The following is a 16,703-nucleotide window of genomic DNA, read 5'->3' as shown; positions in this document are numbered from 1 at the left end:
TTTTGCTAAAAATAAATAAGGACAAACTATTTCCACTGGTGGGTGAATGAGTAATTAGAGGGCATAAATACATTGATCAACAAAGGGTCAAGGGGAGAGGTTAAGGGAATGTTTCTTTCTAAACAGAGGGGGGGGGTTAGGTCACGGAGGGGAAATAATTTTCAACTGCTGCTCACACATTTTACGCCGGGCCGGGGAGGAACTTCGACCAACGCCAGCGGTGCCCAAGGCCCACCTGATGCAATTTTTGGGCAGGCAGTCTGCCTGCCTGTGTCCAGTGGAGGGCTATGTTTGCAATTTTTTGATACAAATGAATGGAATGTGTGCCACGCTGAGGGGCCTGACCCACGATCCTTAAAGTGACCGCTCAAGAAAAGGCCCCAAAAATTTATTTGGGAGGAAGAAAGAATTTGGTTCTTAAAGGGATGACTGCAGGCTGCTCAAAAACAGGCAAGTTGAGGAAAAGCATGAATTTTTGACCCAGCACCGATGAAGGAACAGCAATTATGTGTCTGTGTCAGGACAGTGTGTGACTTGGAGGTGATGGTGTTCCCATGCACCTGCTGCCCTAGTAGTGGCACAGCAACATCCAGTTAGGTGCCCTGAATCAGAATGAGATGCAGAAACTGGTAACTCACTCAGCCAAACAGACGAGGTTGAATGACAGGCAACCCTGGATTCAAACATCTGATCTTTTAGCCCAGAGTCAAGAACACAAGAGTTTAAAAAAATATATACTGGAACCCAACATTTTTTTTAAAAAAAGATACAAAACTGTGACATTAAGTCAAGTAAGTAGCATCAATAAGATGCAGTGTGTTAATAGGGTAACTCTTACATTATCATGGCTCAGCATGACTCCTTTTGGCTTTCCAGTAGTCCCCGAAGTATAGATGAGTGTACAACATTGATTTGGTTTCTGGGAGGCAATGATCTCGTCAAGTTGTGAATCTGAAGCATTCTTCCCAAGCTGCATGAACTCTGCCCACTTTGAGATAAAAAGAAATGACATATCAGAAACATCTCCAGAAGTCAAATTCAATTATGTTTGAGAATATTCTACCTCAAAAATGAACTCCAATGCATTGGTTAGGCAAAATGCATCCTACATAAATCCCAACTCCCTCTTACTATACCATACTTATCTAGGCACTTCATTCAGGATGTCTGCTAATACTTTACCCACAGCAGATCACAGACTCGGTGAAATTTCCTGGGCCACTCTTGTGCCCCTTTGTGAAGATTGGGGATATATTACCTACTTTCCAGCCCTCAGGCATAATTCTTTTTCTGATGATTCCTTAAAGATAGCGGCAAGAATGTGACCAATTTCATTGCCATTCCTTTAAGCCTGGTACCTTGGCATCCTTAAGCTTCCTCAGCCCATCAGTAACCACCTTATCGGAACTTTCTATTATCAATTCCTCCGATCCCACTACCCAAAGAAATTCAACTTCCACGCTGGGATTACTGCCCATAATCTCCTCTGTAAACACAGAAAATAATTACTTTATTCATCCCTCAATATTGGATATTGTATCATGTTTCCTTTGGAACCTTCCAATGGTCAGTTTGCGTTTTTACCTGCCTGTTGTGAATACATTTATAGAAATTCTTAATTAAAAAAATACATACACATTAGCTGCTATCCTAACCTTAAAATGTTTTTGCTTCATCAGGCCTGCTACGTAATGAGAACAAATTGCTTTGGTCAATTGGAATTCTACATTGCCAAATGTTTATCCAAATCCAAAAAGGTTTTGTAACCTGGCTCTCAGTTATACGTACAGTGTAAAGATTTGGTCTCTTCTCCTTCAGTTCATCCTTGTACTGTACAATTGCTTTTAGGTGCGGGAGCTGATCCTGAATCTGAAAATAACAGTTATGTATTACACACACATAAAAATGCAAATATAAACATATACACAGATTAATTGTGCAAGTGATGATATTCTATTAATATATTAAAGCTTAGAAATTACAGTGTGTAATATTAGAATGCAAAGCTTAATTGACATTTTAATAAATACAGGTTGAACCTCCCTTATCCGGAACACCTGAGACCTGGCCTGTTCTGGATAAGGGATTTTTCCAGATGAGGGCTGGTCACGTTAAATTGAATGGTACAGGTACTGAGCAAGGGGATGTCGGGGCTGGGAATGCAGCAGAGAGATCATTGGGGGCGGTGGATCACGGGGTCAGGCTGGCGATTGCGGGAGTCGGCAGCGAGGAAGGACTTCAACTTGTTCAGGTCGGAGTTCTGCACATGCGCCACCCGGTGGCCGGGAATGGTTCTGGACGAGGGGTGGTTCTGGATAAGGGAGTTCCAACTTGTAATTAAGACTGGAAGGTTTTAATAAGTTAAATCGTGATCATTCTCACGGTGAACAAGATGATAATGGGAGGGCACAAATGCAAAATAATAATAATAAATAATAATTAATTATTATAAGTTAAAAAGGAAGAAAATTCTTTACACAGATGGTGGTTAGAACATAGAATATTCTGCCACAAACTGTTGTTGAAGCAGATTCCTAAAATACTTTATAAAAAAAAAGATAATTTCTTAAAAAAGAGGAATAGTAAAGGATGTAATGAGCAAGCAGAAAAATGGGGTTGGACAAGTGGGGAAAATGCTGGCTTAGACCTGACTGTCCTATTCCTGTGTCATAATGTTCTATGAATGTAGGAAAACTCCATGAGCATACAGCAAGAACAGAAAATAAAGACACCAACTAAACACAACGAAGGAGCAACACAGTAGACAGTAGAGAGGGTACCCAAGAATGGTAGAGCACAAGTCTTCAAAACTTTCATTGCTTTCTCAAAGTACACAATGCATTGATCAGAATAAAATGTAATATCACTACCCCGATTTAAATACTGCACAATGCTATAGCCCTTACCTACGTATGAAACCATTGCTGACACAGAATTGTGTTTTTCTAAAACTGGACTCTGGATCCACGGAATGATTTGAAGAATAGCCAACAAACCTGCAAGATCTTCTGTAGTTGCTTGTTGTTCTCCACAACCAAGATATTCGCTTCACTATTATGGGCTACATGGTGACAGGCTTCAGGTGAGTTTGTAGTATAGATTCCGACAGCCAATCCACTATATGAAAAAAAACACAGTACTTGTAAAAAAAGTGTATAGACAACAGAGAGAGATTTTTGAAGGATAAGGGAGTAAAGAGTTATCGGGAGCAGGCAGGGAAGTGGAGCTGAGCCCATGATTTTTGACCCTGAAATGAGTTTCCAGCCACATATCCACGGCATAACTAAAACTGCCTTTTTCCACCTCCGTAACATTGCCCGCCTCCAGCCCTGCCTCAGCTCTTCTGCTGCTGAAACCCTCATTCATGACTTTGTTACCTCTAAACTTGACTACTCCAACTCACTGCTGGCCAGCCTTCCACATTCTACACTATGTAAACTTGTAGTCTTCCAAACACCAAGGCAAGATCACCCTGTGCTTTCTGACCTACATTGGCTCTCAGTTAAACAACGCCTCGATTCTTGTTTACAAATCACTCCATGGACTTGCCCCTCCCCATCTCTGCAATCTTTTTCAGCCTCACAATCCCACAAGATGTCTGCACTCCTCAAATTCTGGCCTCTTGAACATCCCTCCTTAAAACTGCTCAACCATCGGTGGACATGCCTTCAGCTGCCTGGGCCCCAAGCTCTGGAAATCTCTCCCTAAACTTCTCCGCCTCTCTATCCTCCTTTAAGATGCTTGTTAAAACCTTCTTCTAAACAAGCTTTTGATCATCTGTCTTAATTTCTACTGTGGCTCGGTGTCAAATGTATCTGTTTGTCTGTAACACTGTTGTGAAGCGTCTTGGGACGTTTTACTACGTTAAAGGCGCTATATAAATAAGTTATGATGATGATCAGATCAGCCATGATCTTATTGAATGGCGGAGCAGGCTCAAGGGGCCAATTGATCTATTCCTGCTCCTAGTTCTTATGTTCTTATGTATGGCTCCGAAAATCTGCAGCCGTTGCAGCGGACTACCGCCATAGGTCTGACAAGTTCACCGGAACAGCCATGGCAACGTTTACAGAATAGTCTGGTGGGGGCGGGGCTTCCCCTGCCAGGATGAGGTCATCAACATAAGGGGGGAGCAGAGTCGAGGAATAACTGGTTAGGGCGCTCCTGCACTTGGGGCCCCAGTTGGGACCTGGTGTACAAATGGAGCAGATATGTCTGGTCGCACCGCGCGTGACTGCGCTGCTGTAAAACTCCTGCTCTAAATTCAGAAGTCACTTTATCCAAAATATGCAGCACAGCAACCGGCCATTCAGCCCAACTAGCCAGAGCTGGTGTTTGTACGCCACACGAGTCGCCTCCCATTCCATTTACCTCATCTCAATTATCTTTCTATTTTAGTTTCTCTCATGTACTCATCTAGTTTCCTCTTGAAAGCATCCAAGCAATTTGCCTCAGCCACTTACTGCTGTAGCACGTTCCACATTCTAATCATTCTGAGTAAAGACATCTCATTTTCCTATTGGATTGATTAGTAATTATCTTTTATTTATGGCCCTTAGTTTTGAATTCTCCCACAAGTGGAAACATTCTCTCCACATCTACCCTATTCAACCCATTCATAATTTTAAAAGAGCTTTATCAGGCCACCTCTTTCCTAAAGAAAAAAATCCCCAACCTGTTCAATCTTTCCCAGCACCTGTAAAATCTCAATTTTGGTACCAACCTTCTAAATCGTTTTTGTACTTTCTCCAGTGCTTCAATGTCCTTTTATAGTAATGTGACCAGAACTGTGCCCAGTACTGCAATTGGGTCCCAACAGGGTCCTATACATAACTTCACTACTTTTGAATTCTACACCCCTAGAAATAAATTCCAGTGCTTCATTAGCATTTTATATTGTTTTGCTGACCTGCGGTGCTGTTTCTAATGATTTTTTCATCTGTATCCCTAAATCTCATTGCTCTTCTACCCCAGTTTTTTATTTTCTAAGGTGTAGGTGCTGTTTGTATTTTTCCTACCAAAGTGCATCATTTCATATTTATCTATGTTAAAGTTTCTTTTCCACTTCACTGTCCAGTCTGCAAATGTTCTAATGTCTTCTTGTATTATGTTGCCTTCTTCCTCAGTGTTAACTATATCTCCAGTTTGGTATCATTTGCAAATTTTGTGTGTTACTTATTCCCAAGTCCAGATGATGTAAATTTTGAACAACAATGGTCCCTGCACTGATCCTTGTGGATCATCACTTTCCCAATCTGAATAATCATCCTTTATTTCTACTCTCAGCTTTCTATTTTTTAGCCAATTTGCTATCCATTCAGCTATTTGTCCCGACTCCATATGCCCTAACCATCGTCGTGAGTCTATTGTGCAGTATCTTATCAAAGGCCTTTTGTAAATCCAAGTATATAGCATCTACTGCATTACCCTTGTCTAATCTTTGTTACCTCTTCAAAGAATTCTATATCAGGTTAGTTAAGCATGACATAGCCTTTCAGAATCCATGCAAATACGAGAGAGAGAGAGAGAGAGAGAGAGAGAGAGAGAGAGAGAGAGAGAGAGGTACCTTCCAGAATGAGATAATGACAAACTGGAATGAAAGGATTTCAATTCAAATCCAATTTTTGTATGCAAGTACCTGTACTGGTTCGAATATTGTTGTGCTTCATTATCCCCAGAGCTGTGGGAGTTTTGGCAACAACATACTTCACCAGCAACAAGTTGTGTTGGTTTAGGGCTTGTATATGATACACATCAGCAGACAGTGACTCACAGATGTATTGGGCTCATAATTGATAAGTACCTTGCCCTACCCAACATCTTGCGGTTTATTTTCTTAGATAAAAAGATCTTACTATTTTTAGGCTGTGTTGCAGTTATTGTTCTGTGTATCCACCATTTTCCTTTTAAATTTGGACTTTTGGCTATGATGCCTCAAAGGTTTCGTGTATCTCTTTACCACAATAAACAGTTCAATTTATGAGTTTTTCTATATAATTGCATGTTAAAAATATATGCAGCTATAAAGAGGGACCAAACATATGAGTCCAGAAATAGGAAGAGGGGTTTATATGTTGGGTTTTTCTTTGGATGATGAGAGCATAATAAAAACAAAAGTTGAAGATGAATGCGGTAACTGCATCAAATGAAATATGCAACTAAAGCCAAGATTCAAATTGGATTGCAACATTTACATTTTTTTTTTTTTTTAAAGTCACTTGACAGTCCTACTATCTGGAACGCGTGTTTGTATTAACTGCGAGGACAGACAGAATTGGGCTCAAAATGTCTGCCAACATTCACCATCAAGGGTCGCACATAAAGTATGGAGACTTGGACACAGTACCAGAGGGCTGCCAGTACCCCAACCCAACATGGCCTGGTGCCCTTAGGATAAAGCAGGAGCAAACTGGAGAAAAAATGCTCAATTTTCCACAATAACCAGCCTACTGCAATTTCTGCAATCACAATCTTAATCAATATTTTGAATCGTACCCTGCCAGGATTGCTCCGATATCTGCGATGAACCACTCTGCAGAATTGAAGCCAAGGATTCCAACACCATGGAAACGCTGGAGTCCAAGCTGCACATAAAAAAAGTTAAAGATAGTCTTTACAATGGTGTCCCAATACATTATAGCAAATGAAGTTGCTATCATCAAGTGAACAATTACAGCCCATAGAACACACAATGACAAGTTATTTTAGTTTTAAAGCAGCTACACTAACCAACACCTTTAATAATTGCAGCAGGTTGGAGTTGCTGTTATACTCAAAGAACAGGTATAATCAAACTGCTGACTTGGGCAGGAATGAGCTCTTGGTGTGGCTGATGGAATAGAAACATAGAAAATAGGTGCAGGAGCAGGCCATTCAGCCCTTCTAGCCTGCACCGCCATTCAATGAGTTCATGGCTGAACATGAAACTTCAGTACCCCATTCCTGCTTTCTCGCCATAACCCTTGATCCCCCGAGTAGTAAGGACTTCATCTAACTCCCTTTTGAATATATTTAGTGAATTGGCCTCAACTACTTTCTGTGGTAGAGAATTCCACAGGTTCACCACTCTCTGGGTGAAGAAGTTTCTCCTCATCTCGGTCCTAAATGGCTTACCCCTTATCCTTAGACTGTGACCTCTGGTTCTGGACTTCCCCAACATTGGGAACATTCTTCCTGCATCTAACCTGTCTAAACCCGTCAGAATTTTAAACGTTTCTATGAGGTCCACTCTCATTCTTCTGAACTCCAGTGAATACAAGCCCAGTTGATCCAGTCTTTCTTGATAGGTCAGTCCCGCATTCCGGGAATCGGTCTGGTGAATCTTCGCTGCACTCCCTCAATAGCAAGAATGTCCTTCCTCAAGTTAGGAGACCAAAACTGTACACAATACTCCAGGTGTGGCCTCACCAAGGCCCTGTACAACTGTAGCAACACCTCCCTGCCCCTGTATTCAAATCCCCTCGCTATGAAGGCCAACATGCCATTTGCTTTCTTAACCGCCTGCTGTACCTGCATGCTAACCTTCAATGACTGATGTACCATGACACCCAGGTCTCGTTGCACCTTCCCTTTTCCTAATCTGTCACCATTCAGATAATAGTCTGTCTCTCTGTTTTTACCACCAAAGTGGATAACCTCACATTTATCCACATTATACTTCATCTGCCATGCATTTGCCCACTCACCTAACCTATCCAAGTCACTCTGCAGCCTAATAGCATCCTCCTCGCAGCTCACACTGCCACCCAACTTAGTGTCATCCGCAAATTTGGAGATACTGCATTTAATCCCCTCGTCTAAATCATTAATGTACAATGTAAACAGCTGGGGCCCCAGCACAGAACCTTGCGGCACCTCACTAGTCACTGCCTGCCATTCTGAAAAGTACCCGTTTACTCCTACTCTTTGCTTCCTGTCTGACAACCAGTTCTCAATCCACGTCAGCACACTACCCCCAATCCCATGTGCTTTAACTTTGCACATTAATCTCTTGTGTGGGACCTTGTCGAAAGCCTTCTGAAAGTCCAAATATACCACATCAACTGGTTCTCCTTTGTCCACTTTATTGGAAACATCCTCAAAAAATTCCAGAAGATTTGTCAAGCATGATTTCCCTTTCACAAATCCATGCTGACTTGGACCCATCATGTCACCATTTTCCAGATGCACTGCTATGACATCCTTAATAATTGATTCCATCATTTTACCCACTACTGAGGTCAGACTGACCGGTCTATAATTCCCTGTTTTCTCTCTCCCTCCTTTTTTAAAAAGTGGGGTTACATTGGCTACCCTCCACTCCATAGGAACTGATCCAGAGTCAATGGAATGTTGGAAAATGACTGTCAATGCATCCGCTATTTCCAAGGCCACCTCCTTAAGTACTCTAGGATGCAGTCCATCAGGCCCTGGGGATTTATCGGCCTTCAATCCCATCAATTTCCCCAACACAATTTCCCGACTAATAAAGATTTCCCTCAGTTCCCCCTCCTTACTAGACCCTCTGACCCCTTTTATATCCGGAAGGTTGTTTGTATCCTCCTTAGTGAATACCGAACCAAAGTACTTGTTCAATTGGTCTGCCATTTCTTTGTTCCCCGTTATGACTTCCCCTGATTCTGACTGCAGGGGACCTACGTTTGTCTTTACTAACCTTTTTCTCTTTACATACCTATAGAAACTTTTGCAATCCACCTTAATGTTCCCTGCAAGCTTCTTCTCGTACTCCATTTTCCCTGCCCTAATCAAACCCTTTGTCCTCCTCTGCTGAGTTCTAAATTTCTCCCAGTCCCCAGGTTCGCTGCTATTTCTGGCCAATTTGTATGCCACTTCCTTGGCTTTAATACTATCCCTGATTTCCCTAGATAGCCACGGTTGAGCCACCTTCCCTTTTTTATTTTTACGCCAGACAGGAATGTACAATTGTTGTAATTCATCCATGCGGTCTCTAAATGTCTGCCATTGCCCATCCACAGTCAACCCCCTAAGTATAATTCGCCAATCTATCCTAGCCAATTCACGCCTCATACCTTCAAAGTTACCCTTCTTTAAGTTCTGGACCATGGTCTCTGAATTTACTGTTTCATTCTCCATCCTAATGCAGAAATCCACCATATTATGGTCACTCTTCCCCAAAGGGCCTCGCACAATGAGATTGCTAATTAATCCTCTCTCATTACACAACACCCAGTCTAAGATGGCCTCCCCCCTAGTTGGTTCCTCAACATATTGGTCTAGAAAACCATCCCTTATGCACTCCAGGAAATCCTCCTCCACCGTATTGCTTCCAGTTTGGCTAGCCCAATCTATGTGCATATTAAAGTCACCCATTATAACTGCTACACCTTTATTGCATGCACCCCTAATTTCCTGTTTGATGTCCTCCCCAACATCCCTATTACTGTTTGGAGGTCTGTACACAACTCCTACTAACGTTTTTTGCCCTTTGGTGTTCTGCAGCTCTACCCATATAGATTCCACATCATCCAAGCTAATGTCTTTCCTAACTATTGCATTAATCTCCTCTTTAACCAGCAATGCTACCCCACCTCCTTTTCCTTTTATTCTATCCTTCCTGAATGTTGAATACCCCTGAATGTTGAGTTCCCAGCCCTGATCATCCTGGAGCCACGTCTCCGTAATCCCAATCACATCATATTTATTAACATCTATTTGCACAATTAATTCATCCACCTTATTGCGGATACTCCTTGCATTAAGACACAAAGCCTTCAGGCTTGTTTTTTTAACACCCTTTGTCCTTTTAGAATTTTGCTGTACAGTGGCCCTTTTTGTTCTTTGCCTTGGGTTTCTCCGCCCTCCACTTTTCCTCATCTCCTTTCTGTCTTTTGCTTTTGCCTCCTTTTTGTTTCCCTCTGTCTCCCTGCATTGGTTCCCATCCCCCTGCCATATTAGTTTAAATCCTCCCCAACAGCACTAGCAAACACTCCCCCTAGGACATTGGTTCCGGTCCTGCCCAGGTGCAGACCGTCCGGTTTGTACTGGTCCCACCTCCCCCAGAACCGGTCCCAATGCCCCAGGAATTTGAATCCCTCCCTGCTGCACCACTGCTCAAGCCACGTATTCATCTGCGCTATCCTGCGATTCCTACTCTGACTATCACGTGGCACTGGTAGCAATCCCGAGATTACTACTTTTGAGGTCCTACTTTTTAATTTAGCTCCTAAAATTCGTTTCGTAGGACCTCATCCCTTCTTTTTACCTATGTCGTTGGTACCAATGTGCACCACGACAACTGGCTGTTCTCCCTCCCATTTCAGAATGTCCTGCACCCGCTCCGAGACATCCTTGACCCTTGCACCAGGGAGGCAACATACCATCCTGAAGCAGGTAGGAGCTTAATTAGTAAATTAGAATGGGAATGAGGTGGTGGGGGGGGGGGTCCGACACACTATTTCCTGGCAGTGGTGTGCAGAAAACCAATCACAACCTACATCCAGAAATCCTGCCTGCCAGAGACAGGCCATTCAGGCAGAGTTATGCTAAAGGGCTGACAATGGTAATGTAAATGTCATCCTCTAACCTGAATGTGACTAAGGTTGAACAGGTTCCCACTGGTTCTAAAGTTTAGTTCCACTCCAGCGGGGAGCTTGTTGAGCACGAGATGGAGCATTGCAGCGAGGAAGATCGAGAAGAGCGTTGGCAGTTTGATGCAGCCCTGCTTGACCACAGTCCGGACATGGATTGGGTCTGTGGTGGATCCATTGGTCAGGATCACTGCTTTTGGGCAGGCCACATCATCCACTAACCCAACACGAGACTCCCAAATCAAGCGCTCTATTTTGAACTCCTACACGGCAAGTGAGCCCCAGAGGAAACGTTTCAAGGACACCCTCAAAGCCTCCTTGATAAAGTGCAACATCCCCACAGGCACCTGGGAATCCTTGGCTCAAGACCACCCCAAGTGGAGGAAGAGCATCCGGGAGGGCGCTGAGCACCTCGAGTCTCGTCGCCGAGAGCATGCAGAAAACAAGTGCAGGAAGCGGAAGAAGTGTGCGACAAACCAGTCCCATCCATCCTTTCCTTCAACCACTGTCTATCCCACCTGTGACAGAGACTAATTCCTGTATTGGACTGTTGAGTCACCAGAGAACTTTTGAGTCTTCTTCAATTTCAAGGGACTGCCTATGATGATAAAATGTCATTCGGGAAAATCTCTAAAGGCACATATAAATTACAGGCATAAAATGGGAGCAATGATAACCAAATCAGAAGAGCAGAGACCTGTGCCTGATCTGCTAGGGTGTTCGGGCCAATGCCAAGAGAGTCGGGGTCTTTTATTAGGCAGCCCTGGCATCTGCCTAAAATGAGCACAGGTCTCATTTCAATACTGAAATGAGGCTCCTGCCTCTATTTCAGACCCTGACCTGTAAATTCAATTAGATGAGTATTGCGATGTGCAAGCTCTGACCTCTTGACCTTGATCTGCCCAATCTGCGGTCCTCAGAAGGCCCAATATAAGCCTCTCAAAACAAGGCCCCAAATCCTCAGGATGTGTTTTTATATGGAGTCAGAAAGAGCAAGAGTGCCCCTGACTCCACAAAACCATTGTGGTCTGCTGCTGGCCCGTCGTCACTCCCCTCAATATCACCCTTCCACCATCCCACCCACAGACCTACCCGTGCGCCTCAGTGCTGGCCAGAATTGGTTACGCCCCAACAAGCGAGCTGTGTCGAGTGCCTGACTGGCACCCACAACTCCCGACTGACGATGAGGAGGCGCGAAGACAAATTTACATGGCACTATTAGGTAGAATCATTTAACAGCTGTGTTCAAAAGTCTGGTTAAATTTAACACTTAATTTTTTGCACAAATGACAAAGCAGTGTAAATTAGCTGACAGGCAGTATAACAAACTGCAGAACAGCCAGTGTTTTGTACATAGAAACATAGAAAATAGGGGCAGGAGTAGGCCATTCGGCCCTTCGAGCCTGCACCGCCATTCAATGAGTTCATGGCTGAACATGCAACTTCAGTACCCCATTCCTGCTTTCTCGCAATACCCCTTGATCCCCCTAGTAGTAAGGACTACATCTAACTCCTTTTTGAATATATTTAGTGAATTGGCCTCAACAACTTTCTGTGGTAGAGAATTCCACAGGTTCACCACTCTCTGGGCGAAGAAGTTTCTCCTCATCTCGGTCCTAAATGGCTTACCCCTTATCCTTAGACTGTGACCCCTGGTTCTGGACTTCCCCAACATTGGGAACATTCTTCTTGCATCTAACCTGTCTAAACCTGTCAGAATTTTAAACATTTCTATGAGATCCCTTCTCATTCTTCTGAACTGCAGTGAATAAAAGCCCAGTTGATCCAGTCTTTCTTGATATGTCAGTCCGGTGAACTGACGGGAATCAGTCTGGTGAACCTTCGCTGCACTCCCTCAATAGCAAGAATGTCCTTCCTCAAGTTAGGAGACCAAAACTGTACACAATACTCCAGGTGTGGCCTCACCAAGGCCCTGTACAACTGTAGCAACATCTCCCTGCCCCTGTACTCAAATCCCCTCACTATGAAGGCCAACATGCCATGTGCTTTCTTAACCGCCTGCTGTACCTGCATGCCAACCTTCAATGACTGATGTACCATGACACCCAGGTCTCGTTGCACCTCCCCTTTTCCTAATCTGTCACCATTCAGATAATAGTCTGTCTCTCTGTTTTTACCACCAAAGTGGATAACCTCACACTTATCCACATTATACTTAATTTGCCCACTCACCTAACCTATCCAAGTCACTCTGCAGCCTCATAGCATCCTCCTCGCAGCTCACACTGCCACCCAACTTAGTGTCATCCGCAAATTTGGAGATACTACATTTAATCCCCTCGTCTAAATCATTAATGTACAATGTAAACAGCTGGGGCCCCAGCACAGAACCTTGCGGTACCCCACTAGTCACTGCCTGCCATTCTGAAACGTACCCATTTACTCCTATTCTTTGCTTCCTGTCTGCCAACCAGTTCTCAATCCACGTCAGCACACTACCCCCAATCCCATGTGCTTTAACTTTGCACATTAATCTCTTGTGTGGGACCTTGTTGAAAGCCTTCTGAAAGTCCAAATACACTACATCAACTGGTTCTCCCTTGTCCACTCTACTGGAAACATCCTCAAAAAATTCCAGAAGATTTGTCAAGCATGATTTCCCTTTCACAAATCCATGCTGACTTGGACCCATCATGTCACCTCTTTACAAATGCGCTGCTATAACATCCTTAATAATTGATTCCATCATTTTACCCACTACCAATGTCAGGCTGACCGGTCTATAATTCCCTGTTTTCTCTCTCCCTCTTTTTTAAAAAGTGGGGTTACATTGGCTACCCTCCACTCCATAGGAACTGATCCAGAGTCTATGGAATGTTGTAAAATGACTGTCAATGCATCCGCTATTTCCAAGGCCACCTCCTTAAGTACTCTGGGATGCATTCCATCAGGCCCTGGGGATTTATCGGCCTTCAATCCCATCAATTTCCCCAACACAATTTCCCGACTACATGCAGAAACAAGTATTTCCATTTACCTTCAGGAAGCTTTTGGCGGCGTTTCTGCATTCATTGTAGTACTGCGTATATGTGATCTTCTTCCACTGCTCACCTTGCTTTGATGCAAGTGCCATATAGTCAGCATACTGCCCAACAGTTTCCATGAGCATCTGATGCACAGTAATTGGTGGCCGCTCTGAAGACCCTGCATCATCCATTCTCAGTTTGGTCTCACCGTCTTTACTCGTGGTGCAGAGTTTTGAGTCAGTAGGTCCTAAACTCTGTAAAACTAGCTGAAGCACATCTAAAGATTAGAGAAAAGACATTTTAGTGATACTATTTTGTTCCCATCAGCCATAAATCACCAAATTCCATCTGTACCAGTTATTCAATTATGCTGGAGTATTTACACTGGGGAATCTCTGGTCTTCACAATGTTCAGAAAATGAATTTACATTGATGCGTGAATGGATTTCAACATTACATCACACCAAGTTTCAATCAAATACAATGACAAAATTAAAATTGAACATACATGGGAGGCAGCACTTTGCAAGTAGCAGCACACAGCACAATAGAATGGTCAATTGTGGATTCGCTCCCGTGATTTCCTTACCAGTCATATGTTAAATCAGGAGCACTATTTCAAGTTAGGCCAAGACTGCAGCACAAGGAACCATTGGTTAAAAACAATATTAAAGGCCAGTTTGAGACTGGTAGCAGGAAGTACTTGTTCACACAAGGTGTATTTAATAGCTGGAATGAACTTTTGGTTTGGGTAGTGGAAGCAAAATCTCTGGAATCAGAGGCGGCAGTTCGACACTCTGATGGTGGGAACATAGCGTTCTATGGAAGGATGAGCTCGACTGGCCGACCTCATCTTTGTATGACCACTAAATTCCCAATCTTAGATGATTGCTGTGGTAAGGCACTGAGCAAAGACCTAGCACCTCACCAACAGAAAGTTTGCCGCAGCAATTAGGATAAATCTCATACTCAAACTAATGCATCAAAATTACATTTTCTATTTCCGCAAAATTTATCCTGTAGCTTCTATGGTTGAAATTTCCAAGCTAATGCCAATTTAGGAGCAGTTTGTGCTTTGGGCCCATACGCTCTTGGAATTGCATTAAGACGACCCAATTTCATTTCATGTGGAATCAGAGAACAAGCCTCTGTCCAAGCACGATTCAAGGCCAGGTCAAACAGGTTAAAAGGTCATTGAGCTCATCAAGTGACCCATCCCCTTTTTCCAACAAATGAGAGCAGGCAGGCAGATGGCAATCAAAACCAACATCTCTTCCAAAACTGTAAAATTGTCCATCCTCCTCAAGCAAAAATCGTTAAGTGATTTGCATCTCCATTAAACACAATTCTTTTCTAATCTTCCCTGATCTCAAGTCGAGGGTAAAATGAATTCTTGTTTGTGTACCCGACAATTCATTTCTAGAAAATCAATATGGGCTAACTCATAACTTAACAGTTCTCCAAACTGATCAGTGTTGACTCAAACTGAAGATGTAGGGGTAGATTTTCCCAATATGGGCACTGTGAGGAAGCGGCTCCCTGCATTTCTCCTGCCCAGAGAGATGAGTCAGTGCACTCTGGGAACAATGTCAGTCCCTGGCTTCACCTTATGCCTGAACATCGCGCAGCAAGCAGCCTGCAGCTGTATTCCTGGCTGCTGCCTGCGAGGTGGAGTGTGGAACTAAAACTAGAACCTTGCAATACAAATGCAAGCCCTCGGAAACCCCGGACAATAGGGATGGAGGCATTCACATCCTTTTCCCTCAATTCCCCGAGCACAGTGAAGAGAAAAACCTACTCTTATGGTCTATACTGCACGCATTGTGAACAGGTCCCAGTTTTTTGTTGTGAACTGATACAGATTGTGACAATCACATTTCTGATCTTAAAAAAAAAGGCCCAATTTCTTCTACTTAAAGCAAACATTCTCCATGCTTGTGGAAAGAATGGAATCTTTTGGTTGATGTATATTGGAATGGAAAATGTCATTTTACTGCATTAGCCTGCTCTTCAGAGCTTTAGTTACAGTCCATTTTGGGGGCAAAGTGGAAGGAACTTTATTGTGAATTTAATTAGCTTTTCCTGTTCTGGGAATACTTGCTGCCAACACAGAGTCCAAAAGCACTACTTCAATGCAGACGTCCCCTGCCTTGCTGAACACAAACATTTGTCATGGTTATAGAAACAATGTAACCTTTTGGCATGGACAACAAAAGAAACAAAGCAAGCATCTGCATTTATAAAGCACTTTCATGTACTCTTGTTCCAAACCACTTCACGGTCAATTAATTACTTTTGAAGTGCAGGGACTTAATGTTGGCAAATATTAGAGCCAATTTACATACAATCACGGTCCCATAGACAATAATGAGGTGAATATACAGATTCTGGCGTGCAGTTTAGGCTATATCGCAATCGGCAAAATGCACACAGAAAGGGCTGGACACTGCGTCGGTTTTGCAGAGGCAAAATTGCGCTCAAATTCCCGTGCAAACGCATTAGCACAAGTCCGAACGTAAAATCTCCCACGAACCAGCGCAATCAAACAGCGGAACGGACGACTCGAACAGAGCAGCCCGCAGCATCACAAAGAGGAGTGGGATTGGCCAGGAAGTGTGCCAGTCCTCCACTGGCCGATTTCATACGCTGGGTCTTACTTTAATTGGCTTCAATCGACTGCCTTGATCTGGTGTACAAGACCTGCGACCAGCAGTCTATTGAAGCCACACAGGAGTCCTGCTCTGCTGCACGTGACTACGATTAGACTAATCAAACTGCATTTAAGGTTATTTAAATAACTGCAGCAGCGGCAGGGGAAGCAGATCTGGGTCAGGCCTGAATTGACTGCTGATCATTGCAGGTACAAGTGTTCAACACTGGTACAATGTGACCAGGGGTGTCTGTGCACCACAGATCCAGGCTGTAATGTGAAGAACACCCCCAAACGGGCGCAATCGGTGGAAACCCGCCATTCCGACCTGGAAGCATGGCCAGTTTTGTGGGCAGGGAATACTTCAAGTAAATGGAATCTGTTTATGAATCAGTGTAAAAGAATATGGATACTCCAGCTTAAAGGAGTTGTGGGCGCAACTCGCGTTTAAAATTCCGCGATCTTTATCGTAAACTCCACGCCAATCTGTTTTGTTGATGCTGGTTAGGGTGGGGGCAG

The 16,703-nt window shown here is 43.5% G+C and overlaps 1 protein-coding gene across 4 annotated transcripts in view; it reads right to left on the bottom strand.

Annotated features, from left to right (window-relative positions):
• acsbg2 (acyl-CoA synthetase bubblegum family member 2) overlaps nucleotides 1-16,703 on the bottom strand; it is a 50,150-nt gene that overhangs the window by 17,742 nt on the left and 15,705 nt on the right. For all 4 annotated transcript variants that reach the window (XM_070859822.1, XM_070859824.1, XM_070859823.1 and 1 more), the window contains exons 4-8: nucleotides 13,546-13,811; nucleotides 6,496-6,584; nucleotides 2,997-3,117; nucleotides 1,789-1,869; nucleotides 839-988 (exon numbers count right to left, since the gene is read on the bottom strand). In XM_070859822.1, coding sequence (XP_070715923.1) covers nucleotides 839-988; nucleotides 1,789-1,869; nucleotides 2,997-3,117; nucleotides 6,496-6,584; nucleotides 13,546-13,811 — 707 coding nt within the window. The remainder of the gene's footprint in view (nucleotides 1-838; nucleotides 989-1,788; nucleotides 1,870-2,996; nucleotides 3,118-6,495; nucleotides 6,585-13,545; nucleotides 13,812-16,703) is intronic.

This window comes from Pristiophorus japonicus, chromosome 18 (assembly GCF_044704955.1).
Source record: "Pristiophorus japonicus isolate sPriJap1 chromosome 18, sPriJap1.hap1, whole genome shotgun sequence".
NCBI classification, from domain to species: domain Eukaryota; kingdom Metazoa; phylum Chordata; class Chondrichthyes; family Pristiophoridae; genus Pristiophorus; species Pristiophorus japonicus.
Note: the sequence above shows the minus strand (reverse complement) of the source record. Positions and strands in the feature narration are given on the sequence as shown.